At 39.3% G+C, this 18329-nt stretch overlaps 1 protein-coding gene across 1 annotated transcript; it reads right to left on the bottom strand.

Annotated features, from left to right (window-relative positions):
- Positions 1-450: 450 nt before the first annotated feature.
- LOC105442745 (NACHT, LRR and PYD domains-containing protein 5-like) lies at positions 451-17807 on the bottom strand. Its single transcript, XM_030978895.1, has 7 exons — positions 17650-17807; positions 13674-13755; positions 12181-12479; positions 11160-11213; positions 4657-6200; positions 3665-3853; positions 451-459 (listed from the first exon to the last, which is right to left on the bottom strand). The coding sequence occupies exons 2-7, from the start codon at positions 13736-13738 to the stop codon at positions 451-453; spliced, it is 2160 nt and encodes a 719-aa protein (XP_030834755.1). The 5' UTR covers positions 13739-13755; positions 17650-17807.
- Positions 17808-18329: the final 522 nt, after the last annotated feature.

Below are 18329 nucleotides of genomic sequence, written 5' to 3'. Positions count from 1 at the left end.
AAGAAAAACCGATTCTCATGCATTCCCATCGACCAGGCACATGGGCAGAACAATGAGACAGTGAAAGGCTCTGGTGATGACATGGGGCTAACAGAAAATCTTTAGGCCTTCAAAAAGTGGATGGTTAATGGTTCAGAACAGGCACAACTAATTAAGGAGTTCGAAGAGGAGAACATCTGTAAGCCTCCTCCAGAATATCAACAGTTTCACCATTAGGAGGGATTATCTCGTCCCAGAAGTCAGACAACGAGTCTGATTGAGACTATCAGTGAAGTGGGCAATCCATTTCTAGATGACAAACCAGAATTGGCGACACTTGATTCAAGTGATATCATGGATGCTTCTGTGGTCAACACTTGCGAAACATTGAAAGGATAGGCAAGGAACAGTTCCAAGAATACAACACTTCAGTCTTAGTTGAACCAATACAGAGAAATACACTGAAACTAATCAGGTCACCTGCAACCAAGAGAAGGCAGAAACAGAAGGAGCATATCTCTTTGCTCAAATCTGACGTGTCCCTGTTCTTTAAAATAAACATTGTTGTGCATCACAGAGGGGCAAATATGGAAAACTTTTTTCGACATGAGAACCACCCATACTCCTTTCTCTATCTGACAAGAAAAAAACTGTACTTGGGAAAGAAATCTGATCTTCTAAATTGCTTTGAGCAACACACTTCAACAGAACCTCCAAGTTCATTTGATGTGAAAGTCCTTGATGGTGCTGCCATAGTTCACTTTCTCCCAACGGTCAGTGTAAAAAATGGAAGATCTGTTGATTCACTTTCTCGCATAATAATTTGACTTTAAAAAAGAAAAGAAGTGTAAGCCATTGTTATAACATAATTAGAGAGAACTCCTTCCCTGAAAGATATATCTGTGGTTTATAATGGTCCAAAGTACAAAGCGTCAAATTTTCTAGAATTTTCAAAATAGAGTATGTAATTTACCCATGGAGTTGATATACTGTGAAATGTCTATGAAATAGAATAGCTGACACCGGATCCCTTTCTGGCTCAGCTCTCTCAAGTTGTTTCGCTCATTACACTAATGAGCATGTGTGTGTGTATCAACTAGAATTGTGGTAGGAGACGCACCCCTATTCTTTAGAGACGGCCGAGAAATATAAAACAATTTTATTTATTTTAATACTTGGCCTTTTTTTAGGTGAATTTACTCACACAAAGTTGCTAAATATTGATTTTCAAGTCATCACAACACATCAGTTTTCCATTAAAAATCGGCTTCTATTAAAGTGACTCAGTTACGATGTTTAAGGTTGATGACAAAAATTGCCAAATTTTATCTATCGGTATTATATTCCTTCTACTGTACTAACCCTCTAATATGCAAAGAATCGTGAACAGATTCTCAAACCACAAAGATATTTATGGTTTTCTTTTAAGGTGTCACTGTGCGACACTCTCTAACAGTGACTTTGTGAAAATTTATGTTCACCTAAAATGTAATTAAATTGTAATAATATAGTTAGGAGAATTAAGGGATCCATGGGATCAGTTTTTCCCAATTGTTATCATTAATAATGGTCCGTTTTCACTCAAACTTTCAGAATGTCTTTATAAATTAGGATTGAACTACATTATCACCATTTTATCTCATCTAAACAATGTAACCAAGTCCCTTCAACATCGAATTTTGTAGAACTTTGCAGGAATTATGAATATGTCATGTACATGTACGTCCTATCTGTGAAATTGAAACATTAGCAGTGACCTAGTGTTCATATTATGCAAGGAATCCAGTTTCCCTTCTAGACTTCACTGTCAGACACTATTGAGTGACTGACTGACATCTTTTTTCTTTGGTAATGACATACTTTAATGAGCTGTAACTGGTACATGAGCATTTGTCTGCATCAATAACCGACTACTTGTAACGGCCAAAATTAAACTGATTGAATCTGTGTGCAGCACAAAACGTACTACCATTCGGTTAACCCTAAAAAGGCCGGGCTATTTGAGGTCTTAGTACGGCCGGGGGGGGGGGGGCCATTATGCCCCCCCCCCCCCATAAGATCTCGGCCGTGAAGCGGCCGATCTCCGCGAAAATTTGCACGCAGGTCAAGTGAAGTGTATAGAATACTATGATGATTTCAATTTTTTGAAAAATTCACTCATTTGCATATTTATGGTAATTTATGCAAATAAGGTCATAAAAATCACATTTTTACCCGTAAATCATATATTATTCATATTTAAGCATTCTTTGTAGCTACATATATTCATTAGACCATTATGAATAATAATAAGACAACAACATTTGGAAGTGCCAGCTTATTCCTTATGTTATCTCTTGTTTTTATCATTTCTTATGTATTTCATTGTTTTTTTAACTTATGTATTTTATTGCTTTTGTTGTTTAATTTCATTTATAACTACAATGCAACTATTTTGACTCCCAAAACAACCATCTAAACTTTAAACAAGACCAAATAACCCATGTTTGATCTATTTTTAGGAAAATGACTTTTCCATATGTTTTGTACACAAATCACCAAAATGAGCGATTTTCGGGCTGACATGCAAAGACAAAAGGTCACGTGACCTTGTAACCGTAGGTCAGATTTTCACAAAAATGATTTTAAAAGTTGCATAAGACTCGAAAAAAAAAGTCTGCGAGCGGCGGGGCGCCATCCATATGCGTTTCCGAACAATCAGACAAATCGTGGAGGGGGGGGGGGGGGCCATGATGGCCCCCCCCGGCCTTATTAGGGTTAAAGGGTCAGAAAATCAGACTATTACTTAGGTGATTGCAATCACTTATGTCGATTTGTCCTAATATTCAAATTATGCAAGGAAACCAGTTTACTTGCTAGACTTCACTGTCAGACACTATTGAGTGACTGACTGGCTTTTTTCTTCTTTGGTAAAAAGATAAAATGAGCTGTAAAGGGTACAGGTACATAAGCATGTGTCTACATCAATAACCCACTTCTTGTAATGGCCAAAATTAAACTGATCAAATCTTTGCGCAGCATAAAACGTACGACCATTCGGTACAATGGTCTAAAAATCAGACTATTACTTACTGGCTCTATAGCTCTTAAGTCGATTCGACAACTAATGGTCGTTATTTTTAGGGAAATTCTTTAAGTAGTATTATCTTTCAAAATGCTGTTTGAATTTAACCTTTTCATTTTTTTGGCCTGTAAATGGGACAAAGTACCTTTAAGAGAATACTTGATACTTTTCCGTCTTTCTCAGCGAGTGTTCCACCATACTGCATATGTAGCTCTCGCTACAATAAATCATATTTACGCCAAAAGAGCGCTTCTCAAAAATATTAAACTTTTTAAAGGTTTTTTGTTGTTGCCGACTCTGTATGCAGCAATTAGCCAGGTCCGTGTTCGAAAATCCATGCGGGGAAGGACCTTCATTTTACTGCGAGGCACAGTTGAAGGCGCCGATTTGTGCTTGTAAACTTGTCACAAATAATAGAAGCAACATCATTTTTTATTAAACTAAAGCTGACAGAATTTTTTTCCTCAAAGTCCATGCAAAAAGAAATCCAGACATAGTGTGGTTCTAGTTTCTAGTGTATGACTGACCCCCCCCCCCCTTAGATTTTTGCATCGATTAAGAAATAATGGTAATTATGATTTAGGATTCATCGATTAAATACAGTAAACAGGCCCCTGATACCTTGGACTGTGAAGCTGCAGCAGAGATTCCTGTGTAGAATTCATCATCCAGACACATAAATACAAAGTCCAAGCTTCGTAAGTTCTGCAATGTGAAAAGACCTACTGCTGCTACATGTGACGATGATGGGTTAGCTTCAAAGGACTTGCTAACACCCAATGTTTCATGAATCGAAGAACTTCTTCTGACCTGTACAACAAATAGAACAAATAGAATTTTAGCATCAATCTGTAAATCTTATTTCCGATATAATTTTGGTTTAAACTTTACAGTAGTTTTGCGTGTGGCCATTTGTAGTATACAGTTAGAAAAAAATAGACCATTGTTTATATTATTTTCACCACAGACAGATTGCGTGGATGTGGGTATATTACCAAGGATATAAATATACCAAGACCAAGAAAAGAAGGAATCAAATGTTTGAAAAATATAAATTGAATCAAATTTGAGTTATATATAATCATAATGTGAATGTATGAAGTACATGAACGAACGATAACGATTATAAAGGCATATTAAAAAAATAACATGACCCTACATTAGATATTTAGTTCGTTTTATAGTTGGGTGACCTATTTCCCGTGAAGGATGTGAGTGTGGGTGTGTGTCCGTGGGTATTTCATTGCTCTAAAATTGCCATGTAATATTTTTTTAAATATTTTTTTTTAAATAAACTCAAGTTTTACACTTACATGAGGAAGAGGTAAACGATGATATGACTCTCGCTCTTGTGTGTGACTATAATTACACCATGCAGCCTGCTATTATACTCAATATCAACAGGTTTTAAATGATTATCGGTCAGAACAGATAAACAGACAATACACTATAGGTCTCTTTGTGTTTGTATTTTCTTTGTAGCAAAATTTGCATATATTATCACTGGAGGCTCAACAGATGACAGTATTCCCTCAACTTGAGAACATTTCACAACTACACAAATAAAAATTTAAAAAATGAGATACGTCTATAATTCTATTCACGGAACTTACTCCTTCTTGCTCTATTGACTCAAGTGTGAAGACCAGTGCAGCGATTGGATGATTTATAATCCTAAGATCTTCCTTCGTCTTCAAAAGACTCCTGACGGGATCAATGGCTTCTGAATCATGACATTCAAAAGCAACCTCAATGATGAATTTCATTTCATTAACTTTCTTGCATAGAGTTTCCAGGACCGACTTTCCTACTTCACCTCCATGAGCTGCAGTGAAGTACAAGACATATCTGAATTCCTCGTACCGGTAGTTTTCTAAAAGAGTGTCTGCCAGGATTCTGTTGAATTCTTGACAATCTTTGTGGAACAGCGATGCAAGGTAGAAACTTGCTATGTACTCCTGCAGTAACTTATGAGGGAAAGAGAATTCCTGGATGAATTGCTTTCGCTGACTTTCTCTGATTTGCAAGGGTGCTGGCCTTTTTTCCATGCTAAGAATCCCGACCTTGCATGCAGTCCTTGCAGCCTCTATGCATGAGTCGAGCGCCTTTTCATAGAAGATGAGCCGTTTAACTAACAGTCCTTGAAATGCAATACAACCAAGCTCTTTCATACTTTCATCAGCTTTGTTCATGCGGCTTCCATAGTCCTCTTCTAATTCATTTCGTTTGGAAGAGTATTGCTCTTGAAGTGAAAAGACAAGACGCTTCAAGAGTTGCGAGAATGTTTCCATTGTCTGAATATTTTCCCGCCCAGATGGCGTTTTCCACAGGCAACATAGCATACAGCAGAATATCGGGAAGGGTGCCATGTACACAGAGACCACTTTGTTTGTATCAATGAAGTTAATGAGGGTCGAAGCAGACTGAGAATCATCTTTGAAATACTTTTTGATATATGTTGACATGTTTTTCTTTGTGAAGCCCTTAACCTTACCAAACGTGTAGTGGTCATTGATCGCCATGATGCTCTTGATCTGATCAGCTCCAAAAGGACGGGTTGTGATGACAACTTGGGTATCAATGAATCGTTCTCCTCTTACGATCGAAACGATAGCGTCATTGCTGTCTGGCTTTTTGATGTCAATATGTCCCTCGTCTAGACCGTCCAATAAGATTAGGACTTTTCTCTGATTTTTCCTCACATATGCATCGACCCGTTCCCCTTTTATTTCTGAGTCATCTGGGAAATGCGCCATGACAGTATCCCCGAAGAATCCGCTCTCTTTAATCTCTCGAAATGATTCAAGAAAAAGCAGATTGATTTCTTGAAGAATTTTACCCTCAGCCCAATCAAGAGCTATCTTAGCAAACAGCGTTGATTTCCCTACACCAGCTTCTCCAATGAAAGCTAATCGTGTTACAAAACCTTTCGGTGTGTCAGTTTTTATAAATTTAAACAACCCGTCATAATCTATTGGCTCCTCCTTATCCCCTTCCAATCCCAACATTAGGACGAGACTGACATAGATGTGCTGAAGCCATGTCCGTGACTCAGAGTCCACAGGCGATGTTTTGATCTGACCAAATTTCTTGCGATATCTTCTTTTCAGTTGTTCTCTTAACTTCATCATTTCACTTGGCATCGCCTCATTGTCGCCTGAGGAAAAAGAGAAGAGCATTATTGCAAGATAATGATGTAAGAAAATTAGATTCGTGGTTTGAAATCATTGCCAAGAAAGTTGATAATGTATTGCTGTTTCTGTATAAACAGGTTCTGCTGATAAAGTATGGGCAAAGGATAAACCTGGCATACGGACGCAGATCCGGGCGTTTGAACCCCCTCCCCTTAAAATTAATTCAATCAAATTTGCAGTGGGTATGCAGGGCTGTCTTTGGCAGCCAAGGTTCTAGCTGTTTTTCAGTCTGGTGGGATTCTCTCTTGGTTCATCAATTCTAGCTGGATATGCCACTGGCTCAGATTTATATGCGTATAAGTTAATGATGGTGGGACTTTGCTTTTAAAAGCGAAATTTCAGAGGGGTAGGAAAAGAAATGCAAGGACAGTGTGAGTGAGAGAATGGTTGTCAAGATGCCATGTGTATGGACATTTTGACCAGTTATCCCCTATACAAATTTCAGTATGCTAACACGCGAGCTCGTCAGCGTGCTCGCCCACGAGTTCGTCGACGAACTCGCAGACGAACTCGCAGACGAACTCGTTTCGTTCCAAATATGCAAATTAGCTACGAGCATGCACGCGAGCTCGTTGGCGTGCTCCAAATATGCAGCTCGTCACCGGCTGATAAGCTCGTTGGTGAGCTCGTTGGCGTGCTCGTTGGCGAGTTCGTACGAGTTCGTCAACGAGTTCGTCGACAAGCTCGTCAACGAGTTCGTCGACAATCTTGTGGAAAAAAAATGGCTGCGAGCTTAATGGCGTGCTCAACAGCATGTTGGCATTAGGGACTTTTAGATTTGCGTGGACTGAAACCTGTGACGTCCATTGAAGGCAGTGCATAAAAAGGACGTCGACCGTAGCAATCCACATTGTCTTCGTGCAAATCTAAAAGTCCCTATTGAGAACTAATTTGTGTCTACATATAGAGGTGAACCTGATGATCCTGTTGAGCTATTGGGATGCATATATATTTATCTAACTTATCAACCTTCCAATATCCTGTTAACATCTGCAGGCTGGCTGTGCAGGGACAATTCAGTTGGCAAGCTGGTGAAGAATACAGTGATCCTCTTTAGAATAAGGGAAAGTTAAAAGCTCATTACTTCTGGGATATCAATCAATGAAAACACTAATATATCAAAGTACAGAAAGAAAAGATATAACATAAAATATAACTTAAAACAAGTATCTTTTTAACCCTGTAAAATACATGTTACCTGTATGCAGGGTTCACAACTTCACACAACGATATGAATGAATAAATGATTTCCAAATTATATAATTACACTGTATAATGAAATTAAATATGTGAGTAATTACACTGTATAATACTCTGCCTTTGAAGAAATATTATTATCCATTTTGGTAATTATTCCATCATTCTAATCACTCATAATATTACAAAGATCCAAACTAATAAAGCGGTATTCATACAATAACTATATAGCATCCCCCTTCTTGTCAGTGTATTCACCAACCCAGGGTACCAAGTAATGATACATCTACATATACTATAGGATCTCTAGAACAATCCCTTCTTTATATCCGCTAGCAAACTAGTTTTCAGTATTCAGACAAAATGCATTAATGTGCTCTCATGTTGCCTAAATGATAGGGTTTGTCAGTCAAGATACAGGAATATTTACATGAATATAACCTTATCACATAGATTATATCTAATGTTACTTTAATGAAGTGAATATACTATGTGCTATATAGATAGAGAAAAAAACTTCCCAATATATGAAAAGATATCTCACTAGAAAGAGAATAAATACTTTATCTCATTAATCATTACTCTACACTTCTCTTTCATAAATGTATAAGAGAGGTAGGCCTAACTGTTGGCCTATAAATACACAAGTAGAACATTTAGTTATAAGGTGTGAGGAATTAGTTTTTCTCTTACCTAAAACAAAGGAGCTGCAATACCATTCAAAACCCATGTCTGCTCTCTACAAAAGCAAGATGGAGAAAGACTTGCCCAAAGTGGCCTATAACTAACACATCAATTCATTCTTATCAGGAATGCTACCAGTGGTAATTCCACAAGAGAGAGTAAACAAGAAAGTGAGAGTGGGGAGAAGAGAGGAATAGAGATTTGTGTCTTAGCACTGGGGAATCCTATGTACATAAGGAGAGAGCAAGTTAGAAACAGGGAGTTGACCTCGAATCAAGGTCTGGGTGTGTGCTCTTATGTAATACCTGATAGTGACATTTCAAGGTGTTAAATATATGATACAGTCAGAATAAATGGCAACCCCCCCCCCCCCTTCCCAATCTGGTATGCTGCAAATAAATGTTTCAAAGTTTCAAAAGAATTTAATTAAATTTACAAGTAATTTGACAGGTTACTTCAGCATGAAAAAGCTATTGTTTCAATTTCAACACAAATTTTCTGAACTTTCAATGTAATTGCATATACAATTTATGTTCTGACAAAGAGGCTCAAAAATGTATCAAAATAATAAAGTATGCATTTGTTTACCTTAATTATTTCAGGTGAGAGATATCTTCAGATCGATATTTTTTATTTAAAAAAAAAATTACATAAAAAGGATGCTGGTGGAGACAAGAAACTAGGAAGTAGGAACTCATTTTCCTTGGCCCAAGACATTTTAAAAATACATGTACATATACTAATAGAATAAATAAAAGAAATTGGCATCCTGAAGGGAACTTTAAAATACATATACATGTATACCGTGTGAGTAAAAAAAAAGTTTACAACTAGAAAAATGCTAATTATTCTAAAAATCATCTATGAACAGTAAATTATTATACATCTTATGAAAGAGTGTTTTATTCCAAATCGTTTGGTATCACTTTTGTGTGGTATGTGTTCACGCTTGGATGAACAGGAGGCATTGTTTGTGAAAGTGCAAAAATTGACTTGCGCCAAAGTGATGCCTACAGTATGTATTATGTTGGGATCAGCGGAGTTAGAGAATGAATTGAATGTATCAAATGAAATGCATTGCATATGTTTTTTGCAGAAGCAAAGTCACAAGCAAACACACTAACAATGTTCGTTGATATTTTATATTCAATTTTTGATATGTGTGGCATGATTAATTTTGTTTGGGATGTTATGTTGATCTGTAATGACTGAAATAATACCCATATCGCAATTGTTTTATTCAAACATCACATTAGCAACTTTGGCGCAAGTCGATTTTTGCACTCTCGCATACAATGCCTCCTGTTCATCCAAACATACCACACAAAAATGATACTAAATGATTCAAGATAAAACACTCTTTCATAGAATGTATAATAATTTACTGTTCACAGATAATTTTTAAAATAATTAGCAATTTTCTAGGTGTAAATTTTTTTGGGACTCACACTGTATACCTAACTGTTTTCCTGTGAGCTGGATCACCTGTTTACCAGCGAGATCGTGGCGAGCTCTGGGGAGCTCTTGGGAGCTCGCCACGAGCTCCTCAGTTTAACCCCGAGCTCGCCACGAACTCCCCCTTTTACCCACGAGCTCGCCACGAGCTCCCCCTTTTACCCACGAGCTCCCCACGAGCTCCCGAGTTTACCCCCGAGCTCGCCACGAGCTCCCCAGTTTAACCCCGAGCTCGCCACAAACTCCCCCTTTTACCCACGAGCTCGCCACGAGCTCCCCCTTTTACCCACGAGCTCCCCACGAGCTCCCGAGTTTACCCCCGAGCTCGCCACGAGCTCCCCAGTTTAACCCCGAGCTCGCCACGAACTCCCCCTTTTACCCACGAGCTCGCCACGAGCTTCCCAGTTTACCCCCGAGCTCGCCCACGAGCTCCCCAGTTTACGCCCGAGCTCGCCACGAGCTCGCCACGAGCTCCCTCTTTTATCCACGAGCTCCCCAGTTTACCCGTGAGTTCGCCACAAGCTCGTGGCGAACTCGTGCACGAGCTCGCCAAGATTTTGTAAGATTGTCACAAGCGTCCTGGGAGCGTGTTACGAGCTTAAAGCCTAAAAAACGATCTTATTAAGCTTACCACGAGCATAATACGAGTTCGCGACGAACTTAAATTTGTATAGAGGATTGACTGAAAACCAGAAATAACAGTTTCTAGGGAGAATTGAACGGCAAATTGTTTCTGAAAGCTCTTATTCACATTATGGCAATACTCTCTTTGTAAAGAGACTCTTTCCCACCCTTATGAGATAAATTATCAATAATCGTGCATCATTTGTTTCAACGTGCAGTGTGAACGTAGGACAGTAGGAAGTTACTAAAAACTTACTTAAACAAGTGAGTTTGAAAAGTAAGTTTGAAAAGTGAATTTGAAAAGAGTACCGGTACATCTCACAATTTAATATATTCCCAAATTTTAGTTTAAGCAAATACAGGTGTCAAAGTCAGAAACTGTTCACAAGCTAAAGTATACGAGCATTGTCCATTAGGCCTACATTATACGTAATATGTGTTATCAATTGATGATTTTTAACAATAATGAAAGATTTAAAGCGTTGGGAGCCAAAAATTCCAAAACTTTGAACACATAATCTTGATGGCAAAATTTCCTGTCAATTCTTTAATGATGAGAAAGAGGATGTCTTAAAACACACACTTCTGCAAAGATTTACCCCTAAAATGTATTTGAAGACGAATATTGTTCTGGAAAAACATTGACAATAATTCCAGAAGTGCCTCGTCCATAAATTGCGCATTCACTATCTTTAATAAATAAAGCTAGATTGGATCAAAGATATTTTCGTTAATATTATCAATATTACCTCACAGAATTTGAGTATGTTAAATCGATGATAGACAGTTGATTTTTTTAAGCCAGTACCTTTTTGAATAATTGCATGTGCAATCAAACGTAGTGCTCGTCTCTGGACTGCCCTGAGAACGGATCGAGCTTACAATAGATACTCAAATACAAAGAGAATATGTTTTCCCTCTTTTAATATTCAGCTTTTTATGAAACAAGATAGATATCTCACCTTTATTTTTGGAACAGTCTTCTGTTTGTTGTACAGTGAATTTTGCAGATTCTGCTGATGTAAAAATAGAATTAAAAGGAAGTAACTTTTAATGAGTACTTCACAGATTTCCTCAACAATTTATAATATTGTGGAAAGGTTTGAATATCTTATTATCATGTACTTATTATTATAATTCTCTTGTATCTCTGCTTCACAAAAAAAGATTCATTTGAACTTTGACCTGAATCTTCTAAAAGAGTTTAATATTGTGAACCATAACAAAAATTTGATATTTCTGTTTTTTTTTTTTTTAAACTACAACCAGCCCGTACAACACTAAACTTGTTTACTTTACATTCGGTACAACCAAAAAAATATTATTCCGAGTAAATATGATTTATTCAAATTATCATGACGTGCATATTTCTTGTTTTTAGGCAAATTAATTTTCTTAAGCCAGGAATGGCGCTCTACTGTTTACTGCTTTGAATAAACATATGTACCAACGAATGTATTGCTCGTCTTTAGACATCGTTAAAAGCAGGGTGGCATAGTGATTCAATTGTGCATTTTGTGATTAAAGCACCATATTTGGCACAGAGGTATAGATTAACAGAGCGATGTGCCATTGAGTTCCACGTTTCCCTTTTCTTCCTTAGTAGAGAGAATGGGTACCATAAGTATGGAGGAACGTTCTTGGTTGGAAATTGAAAATAATGATTTTGACATACAAGAAATTTCACTAACTCAGATTTGCTGAAATATTTTAATTTTGGACAAAGCATACACGGAAAAAAAATACGCACAGCAGGCCCCAAGGGCCAAATTTGAGGTGTCTCAACATCGAGTTTTGCTTCGAAAATGTTCGACTACCTGTGTGCCAAAGTTGGTGCTTTTATCACAAGATGCACAATTGGGCTTAAATTTGACATTATGCCGCCCCACTATCATGTCCATGATCTGCTTTGAAACTTTTGAGTAGTAAAAAAAATGTTATTGATATTGTATCTTTGAACCATTGTATACACAGATCTCTTACCGGGTACGTGAGTGCTTAGATATTGGTCTGCCAGGTTATCAAATCCAGCTTTTACTAGTGCCAACCTCAATGCCGCCTTTTTAGTCGAAGGTGTTTGTCCCTTTCGCCACATCCTGAGCAGATCCAATGTTCCCATATGATTCCCTCCTTGATTGGCGTTTTCTGCAATCTTGCGACCAATTTCTCCGGGCCTAAATCCCAAGGCTTTTCCAAGATCATCGATGTCTGAATTTTTGTACAGGGCCTTGGCTATCTCCTTCAAGATGTCGTCAAAATCAACATTGGCCACTGAGCTCATTCTGTATTTAGAATATATAGGTAGGAAAGGAAACTGTGTTGATTAAATGTAATCATGACATAGTTAAATTGCAACATCAACAACATCAGCACAAATTCGCTGCAGCTGCTTGTGAAACATGTCTCCTCCACCTCTAGTAAGCCTGCCTTTTTGAGAGCAGCTCTAAGAATTGTAAGTTGCTAGGATGGTTTGACTGTCTCTGCCCAGTTCTGAAGCATCATCACGTTACCATTACTTGTCTTTCTACAATGGTACCATCCAAACTATGACTCAAGAATAATAAACAAATAAACACCTATATCTGATGAGCAAGATACAACTGTACATGATCACATCTAATTCTGAAAGACAAACTCAAATGTTTGGATTACATAATACTTTGTTGCCGTGTTCGCACATTTAAATAGGTGACGCATAAGGCTATTGAAATTGCCCCAGGTTGATTTTTTAGAAAGTAGTAACAATTGTGTTGTACTCAGCTATGTAATGGAGGGACCCTCTATAGTTCATAACAATGGCAGATTGGGAGGGAGGGGGGGGGGGAGGCACAACTAGCTAATATGCCCCTCTCCCTCCTGAAACCCAAGTCAAAGTGGCATACCTTAAGTACACAACCACCCAAAAATGTCCCCCTTCAAAATTTTGTAACAAAAGGCACATAGAGAACGGGATAACTGTTCCTTTCCTTTGTTTTGTTTGCCTGCTCTTTTAGATTTTTGTTTGTATCCCTCCCCCCCCCCCCCCCCCCCCCCCCCCCCCCGCTCCTCTCAAACCCCTTAATCCACATTTGCCACTCTCCACCCAGGTGCAAATGGGTACCCTAGCAACTGCTGGGGTAATACAAATTGCAGGCCCCCCCCCCCCCCCAATCAAATCCTGGATCCTATGACACTACAATACATGCATGTACATCCAATGATAAAAGTGGAGGTGTTATGGTATACTGGTTCATTCACACAACTCTTAAACCGAGGTCGTTTAGAGTTCGAATCCTAGCCTTGTACATGTACTAAGTTTTACTAACATTTAAAAAAATGAAAAATGAAAAATCCGCCCACCTGCCTCTACTCCAAAAAAAGCAATCGAGGACAATTACTAAACAAATTTTTTCTTGGGGGGGGGGGGGGGGGGGCCTTATAAGTGTATCACAGTGCACAGTGGACATATGCTAAAGTGCAGCTAAACATGTCTGTACCTTTTACTTGGTGTGTCATCACTCGGGGGTTCAGTCATCTCTTCGGTTCGCAGCCTCTCTGCCATCGTGAATGGTATTCAAGCTGAGGAGAAATGTCAACATATAAATAGAGATACAAATATGAGAAACAATCACAAACATGTGAAACATGGGATACACCATATGGCGGTTCAAGGTTTGTTTGGGGCATATCACTATAAGTAATACGGTTAACCTCCGCGGGGGGCATGACGTCGCCGCGAGCCCATGTATTCTATTGTTTTTTAATGAGATCGGTGACCGAAGATGGTGCAGCTATCTCCTCCTGAACCGTCCCCTCGGGGTACCGGTGCAAGGTATCATCCTCCGCGGGAGAATCTACTCTATGGAATTGGCTATGCTCCGCTCGAGGTCCGGCTCTGTGTCGACATCCACGGCGAAAACGAAGAATCAATTAAGGTCGTCTATTAATACACGGCCGGGATAGTAATGCAACTATGTGTGATTACTTTCTGTATCTGAAGCCCCTTTCACACCAGGCCATACGTAGAGTTGCGTACCGACTACGCCAACATGTCTATTTTTTGCGTACTTTCAGGTAGGCACTTGACGCAGAAAGACACTTTTCTTATGCAATTTTTCGCAAAACTCGCTACTGTAAGCCATGCCTACGCAACAGTACGCTACCCTACGCCAGTTGGACGAAGCAGTTAAAAAGCTTGCGCACACAGTATGCAATCGTAAGCAAACCTGTATGCCAAGCCTACGTAAACGTATGCAACCCTATGCCTGTTATACGCAATCGTATGCGTAGGTACGCCAATTGCATACGCAAAGTTACGTAGTGCCTATGCACAGGGTATGTAACCAAACGCCATCGTACGCCAGCCTACACATAACCTACGCAGGGACTACGTTAAAGCAACATTTTTTTCATTAATACGCAGCCTAATTTCTGCGTAGTCGGTACGCCACACTACGCAGATCCAGTGTGAAAGCGGCTTAAAGAATAACTAGAGTTGGATCGGGAACTTGTGGTGTCATCAAAATGGCAAATAAAGTTGGGTGGTAACTTATGGTGTCCTCTAATTTGCAAATAAAATTCTTGATGGTTTCAATTTATGTATATATTTACACATAAATATAAATATATGCATGTACTAGCGGGTCCTGCTAGTACATGTATATATTTAAATGTCCTAAAAATTCTTGACAAATTTCAATTTTCAGAGACTTTTTTAACTCTCACTGCGCTGGTCACTGTATACATGTATGTGACAAACAGACAAAGTATTTTGAAACACACATTGCTTCACCAACAACAACAAATGTAAATAGTGATCAATTTATATCACTGCTTAGCGCATGAGTCAATTTTGCTAGATTTATTTTAGAAAGTTGCAAATTGTGTACAAGATCTTGAACAATGGTAAATGAATGAGGAAAGGTTCTTGTTTGGGGTACGAGGGGTCACTGGTTTCAATCACTCCTAACATTCTTAACACTCACAAACTAAGGCCAGAAACTATATACCTGCATGTACCATGCTTGGTGGGTTTATAAATGATCTCACCAAAAAGTGTGCATGTTGCACACAATTAGCATAATCATCATGAATAGGTAAATTTATAACACTGTTAAATTATGCAAGTTGCAACTATATATTTATATATGTTTTTTGAAGGAATTCCAAATTTTGTACAAGACCATTTCAAAATTCAATTAAATAATGGTAAACAATGGTAAACAATGGCCAAAAAACAAAAAACAGAAACAAAGCATAAAAAGGAAATTCATCTATATTTTACAAGTAATTTTCATTCGACTCTATGATGTCCTAATGAAATCCTAAATATTTTTTACACAACATTTTATGATACAGAGCACAAGGTCAAAGAAATACAGGTATGCAAAAAGTATGCATTCTTGAAGCAAAAGGCCTTTGCATCGTAAGACTAAAAAACTAAGTTTTATACAAAAAAAATTAATGAAAACTTTTCAATAGCCTCTTTCAATGTTCATTATTTTTAAGGCTACAGACTACATGACCTATGATGTTGGTCTTGTGTCCCATCTGACAACTATTTTGAGGGTTCACTAGACCAACCAGGAAAAAGAGCCCCCTAAATAGGCCAAAAATGCAATCACGGGGGCGACTTAAAAAAGGAAATGGTACAAAATCGCCCCTGTATTAACAACTGCTGCACGACTACGAGTGGCCGCTCTCTTCTAGCGCCACTACTACAGCGGCTGGCATGCAGAGCGGCCATCGAGAGTGCACGTGAGAGCAAGCACAGACTGTGTCACTGCACTGCACTAGATTATACATGGCCAGAATTATCACAATCCATGCTTTGGAAATTCTGCCCAGATTCGGCCCAAAGTAGAAAAAAGCCCCCTAACCCTCACCGGGGCAACGCCCCTTGATCCCACGCCAATTTACGCTCTACCTGATCAATAATCCTCCCCTTTGAAAAACGTTCCACGGGGCCTGCATGTAACATACGGGTGTGGTGCATGGTGATGCAAATTTTTTTCTGCCCCCAAACGTTTTTGCTCATTACGCCATTGCCCCTGAAAGGTGAGCCTCCATGAATGTTTGCCCCCCCCCCCCACCATCCCAAACTGCTTCAGGCGCACCTGCCCATATAGCTAAGGTACTTTGAGCCTTGAGGATGTCATTTGTTTATTCACATTTGTTTCCATCAATGATTTCATTTCATGTGTTTAATCACAATGTACATGTACATGCAAGACCTTTATAATGTTATCAACAGAGATAGGTTTCAATTTGCTACCTTTTCTCTTTTCATTCAACATGGACTATGAAGTTCTACTTGGCCTCTTCAACTCAGTTCAATCAACTAGACCCCAGTAGTCATGGACCTACTACGAATGGACTTTCGACGAAGCAGTTCCTTTGATCCCCAGTCGCTACACTCGGCTCAACTAGACAACAGCGTTCTTTCTGGGCAGCGTCTCACGAAACCGTCATAAGTACAAGTTCACCGACATCCCATTGAAATGTGTGTATTAAGTTTAACACACGTACGTTTCAATGGGATGTATGTCGGTGCACTTGTACGTAGATGACAGTTTCATGAAACGCTGCATGCCCAGTTGCTGCAGTGTGGGGATATCTTTCTTAATCTTATATAGGGTCTACCTACCTATCTAACATTTGTCAACCTTCTATTGTTGATACATCATTCTCGTAAATCGTAATTTGTTTTGACTTTGTGTACAGAATCTGGGCAGCGTTTCATGAAACCGTCATAACAGAGACGCCAAGTTCAAAGATCTGCAATGCGTGACATTTTCATGATTCGGCGTGCGAGGGTATAACACACGTATAAGGTATAGCGTTTTTTCAAAATCTAGCGCGCGCGTCGTGTGTAAGAGCATTTTCAGACCCTCGAAATGCGTGATACTTGGTAGCTCTGTCATAAGTACAAGTTCACTGACATCCCATTGAAACGTGCGGGCTAACTCAGACCAGGGGACATTAACTCGGCCCAGCTGCAAAAACGGTCATTTTTTGTCATTTTACCCTAACTCTAACCCTAACTCTAACCCTAACCCTATCCCTAAACCTAACTCTAACCCTAAACATGCAAAAAATTACCGTTTTTGCATCTGGGCCGAGTTTTCCCCTGGTCCGAGTTAGCCCGACTCCGTTAAACTTAATATAGAATTCTGTACACAAAGTCAAAACAAATTACGATTTACGGGAATGAAGTGTCAACAATATAAGGTTGAGGAATGTTAAATAGGTAGGTATTTAAGATTAAGAAAGATATCCCATACTTTCCAGATGGTAATTTTGTGTGCCTATATTCAATTCAATATTGGTTTTGGAATCGGAAACCACGCGTTTGTTCACATGCACAAGTTTGTGTGTAGAGTCTAGATGGCGGTGGTGGGAAGAGGAAGGAAACATAATAATACGTGTGAAATCAGGTATAGGGTCTACATGTATACCGGTAGTCTCACTCACCTCTCTGGTGAAAAGCAGTGCTAACTAGCTATGTGGATCGGATCGGAGCAATGGTGGTTTCCTGTTTCACGACAGTATCATTTCTGTCTACAACTTGGTCTTGGGCAGCTTGGATGATGGAAATCAAGATTCTACGTCAATAGTACGTGAGCATACGAACCGTAATGCAACGCCCCGTGTAGCACTGTATCGTAGCGGGCGCGCGCGCTTATTACCTCACGGGGAATCCCCTAAAATGTCTGCTCTTAGAGCACACACAATCGTTATATTAGTCCAAGAGCCGGGGGGGGGGGGGGGGGGGGGCGTTATTTTTTCTGCGGCACAGATTGGGTTAGGGTTAAATCAAGACCTCTTTTTTTTTAAGCCCCAATCTGTGCCGCAGAAAAAAATGACGCGAGCCGGGGGGTCAACCTAGCTGGAAAGGAAACCATTTTTTTTTCAGTTAAATAAATTGACAAAACAGAATTACAGTATTAGGCACGGGGGGGCACGTGCCCCCCTAAAATTTCCAGGATCGGTTGAAATTTTGTAGACCCGTTTTTTTTTACCTCGATCGATTACATGTATGTGCCCCCCAAACATCAAACTCTGGCTACGCGCCTGCCTCCCCCCCCCCCCCCCCCTTCTCTCTCTCTCATGTCCCTCCGGCTGGGATGAGTTTCTGAGGTGGGGGTGCAAGG

This window comes from Strongylocentrotus purpuratus, unplaced genomic scaffold (assembly GCF_000002235.5).
Source record: "Strongylocentrotus purpuratus isolate Spur 01 unplaced genomic scaffold, Spur_5.0 spur5_scaffold_1, whole genome shotgun sequence".
Taxonomy (NCBI): Eukaryota; Metazoa; Echinodermata; class Echinoidea; order Camarodonta; family Strongylocentrotidae; genus Strongylocentrotus; species Strongylocentrotus purpuratus.
This window is presented reverse-complemented; position numbering and strand designations above follow the sequence as displayed.

Excerpts from the sequence above, each read along its gene's own strand:
- LOC105442745 (XM_030978895.1), bottom strand. The coding sequence starts at position 13,738 with ATGGCAGAGAGGCTGCGAACCGAAGAGATGACTGAACCCCCGAGTGAT. Across the intron at positions 11,214-12,180 it reads TCTAAGCACTCACGTACCCG|CAGAATCTGCAAAATTCACT; the intron begins GTAAGAGATCTG and ends TTTTTACATCAG. Across the intron at positions 3,854-4,656 it reads AGTCAATAGAGCAAGAAGGA|GTCAGAAGAAGTTCTTCGAT; the intron begins GTAAGTTCCGTG and ends TTTGTTGTACAG.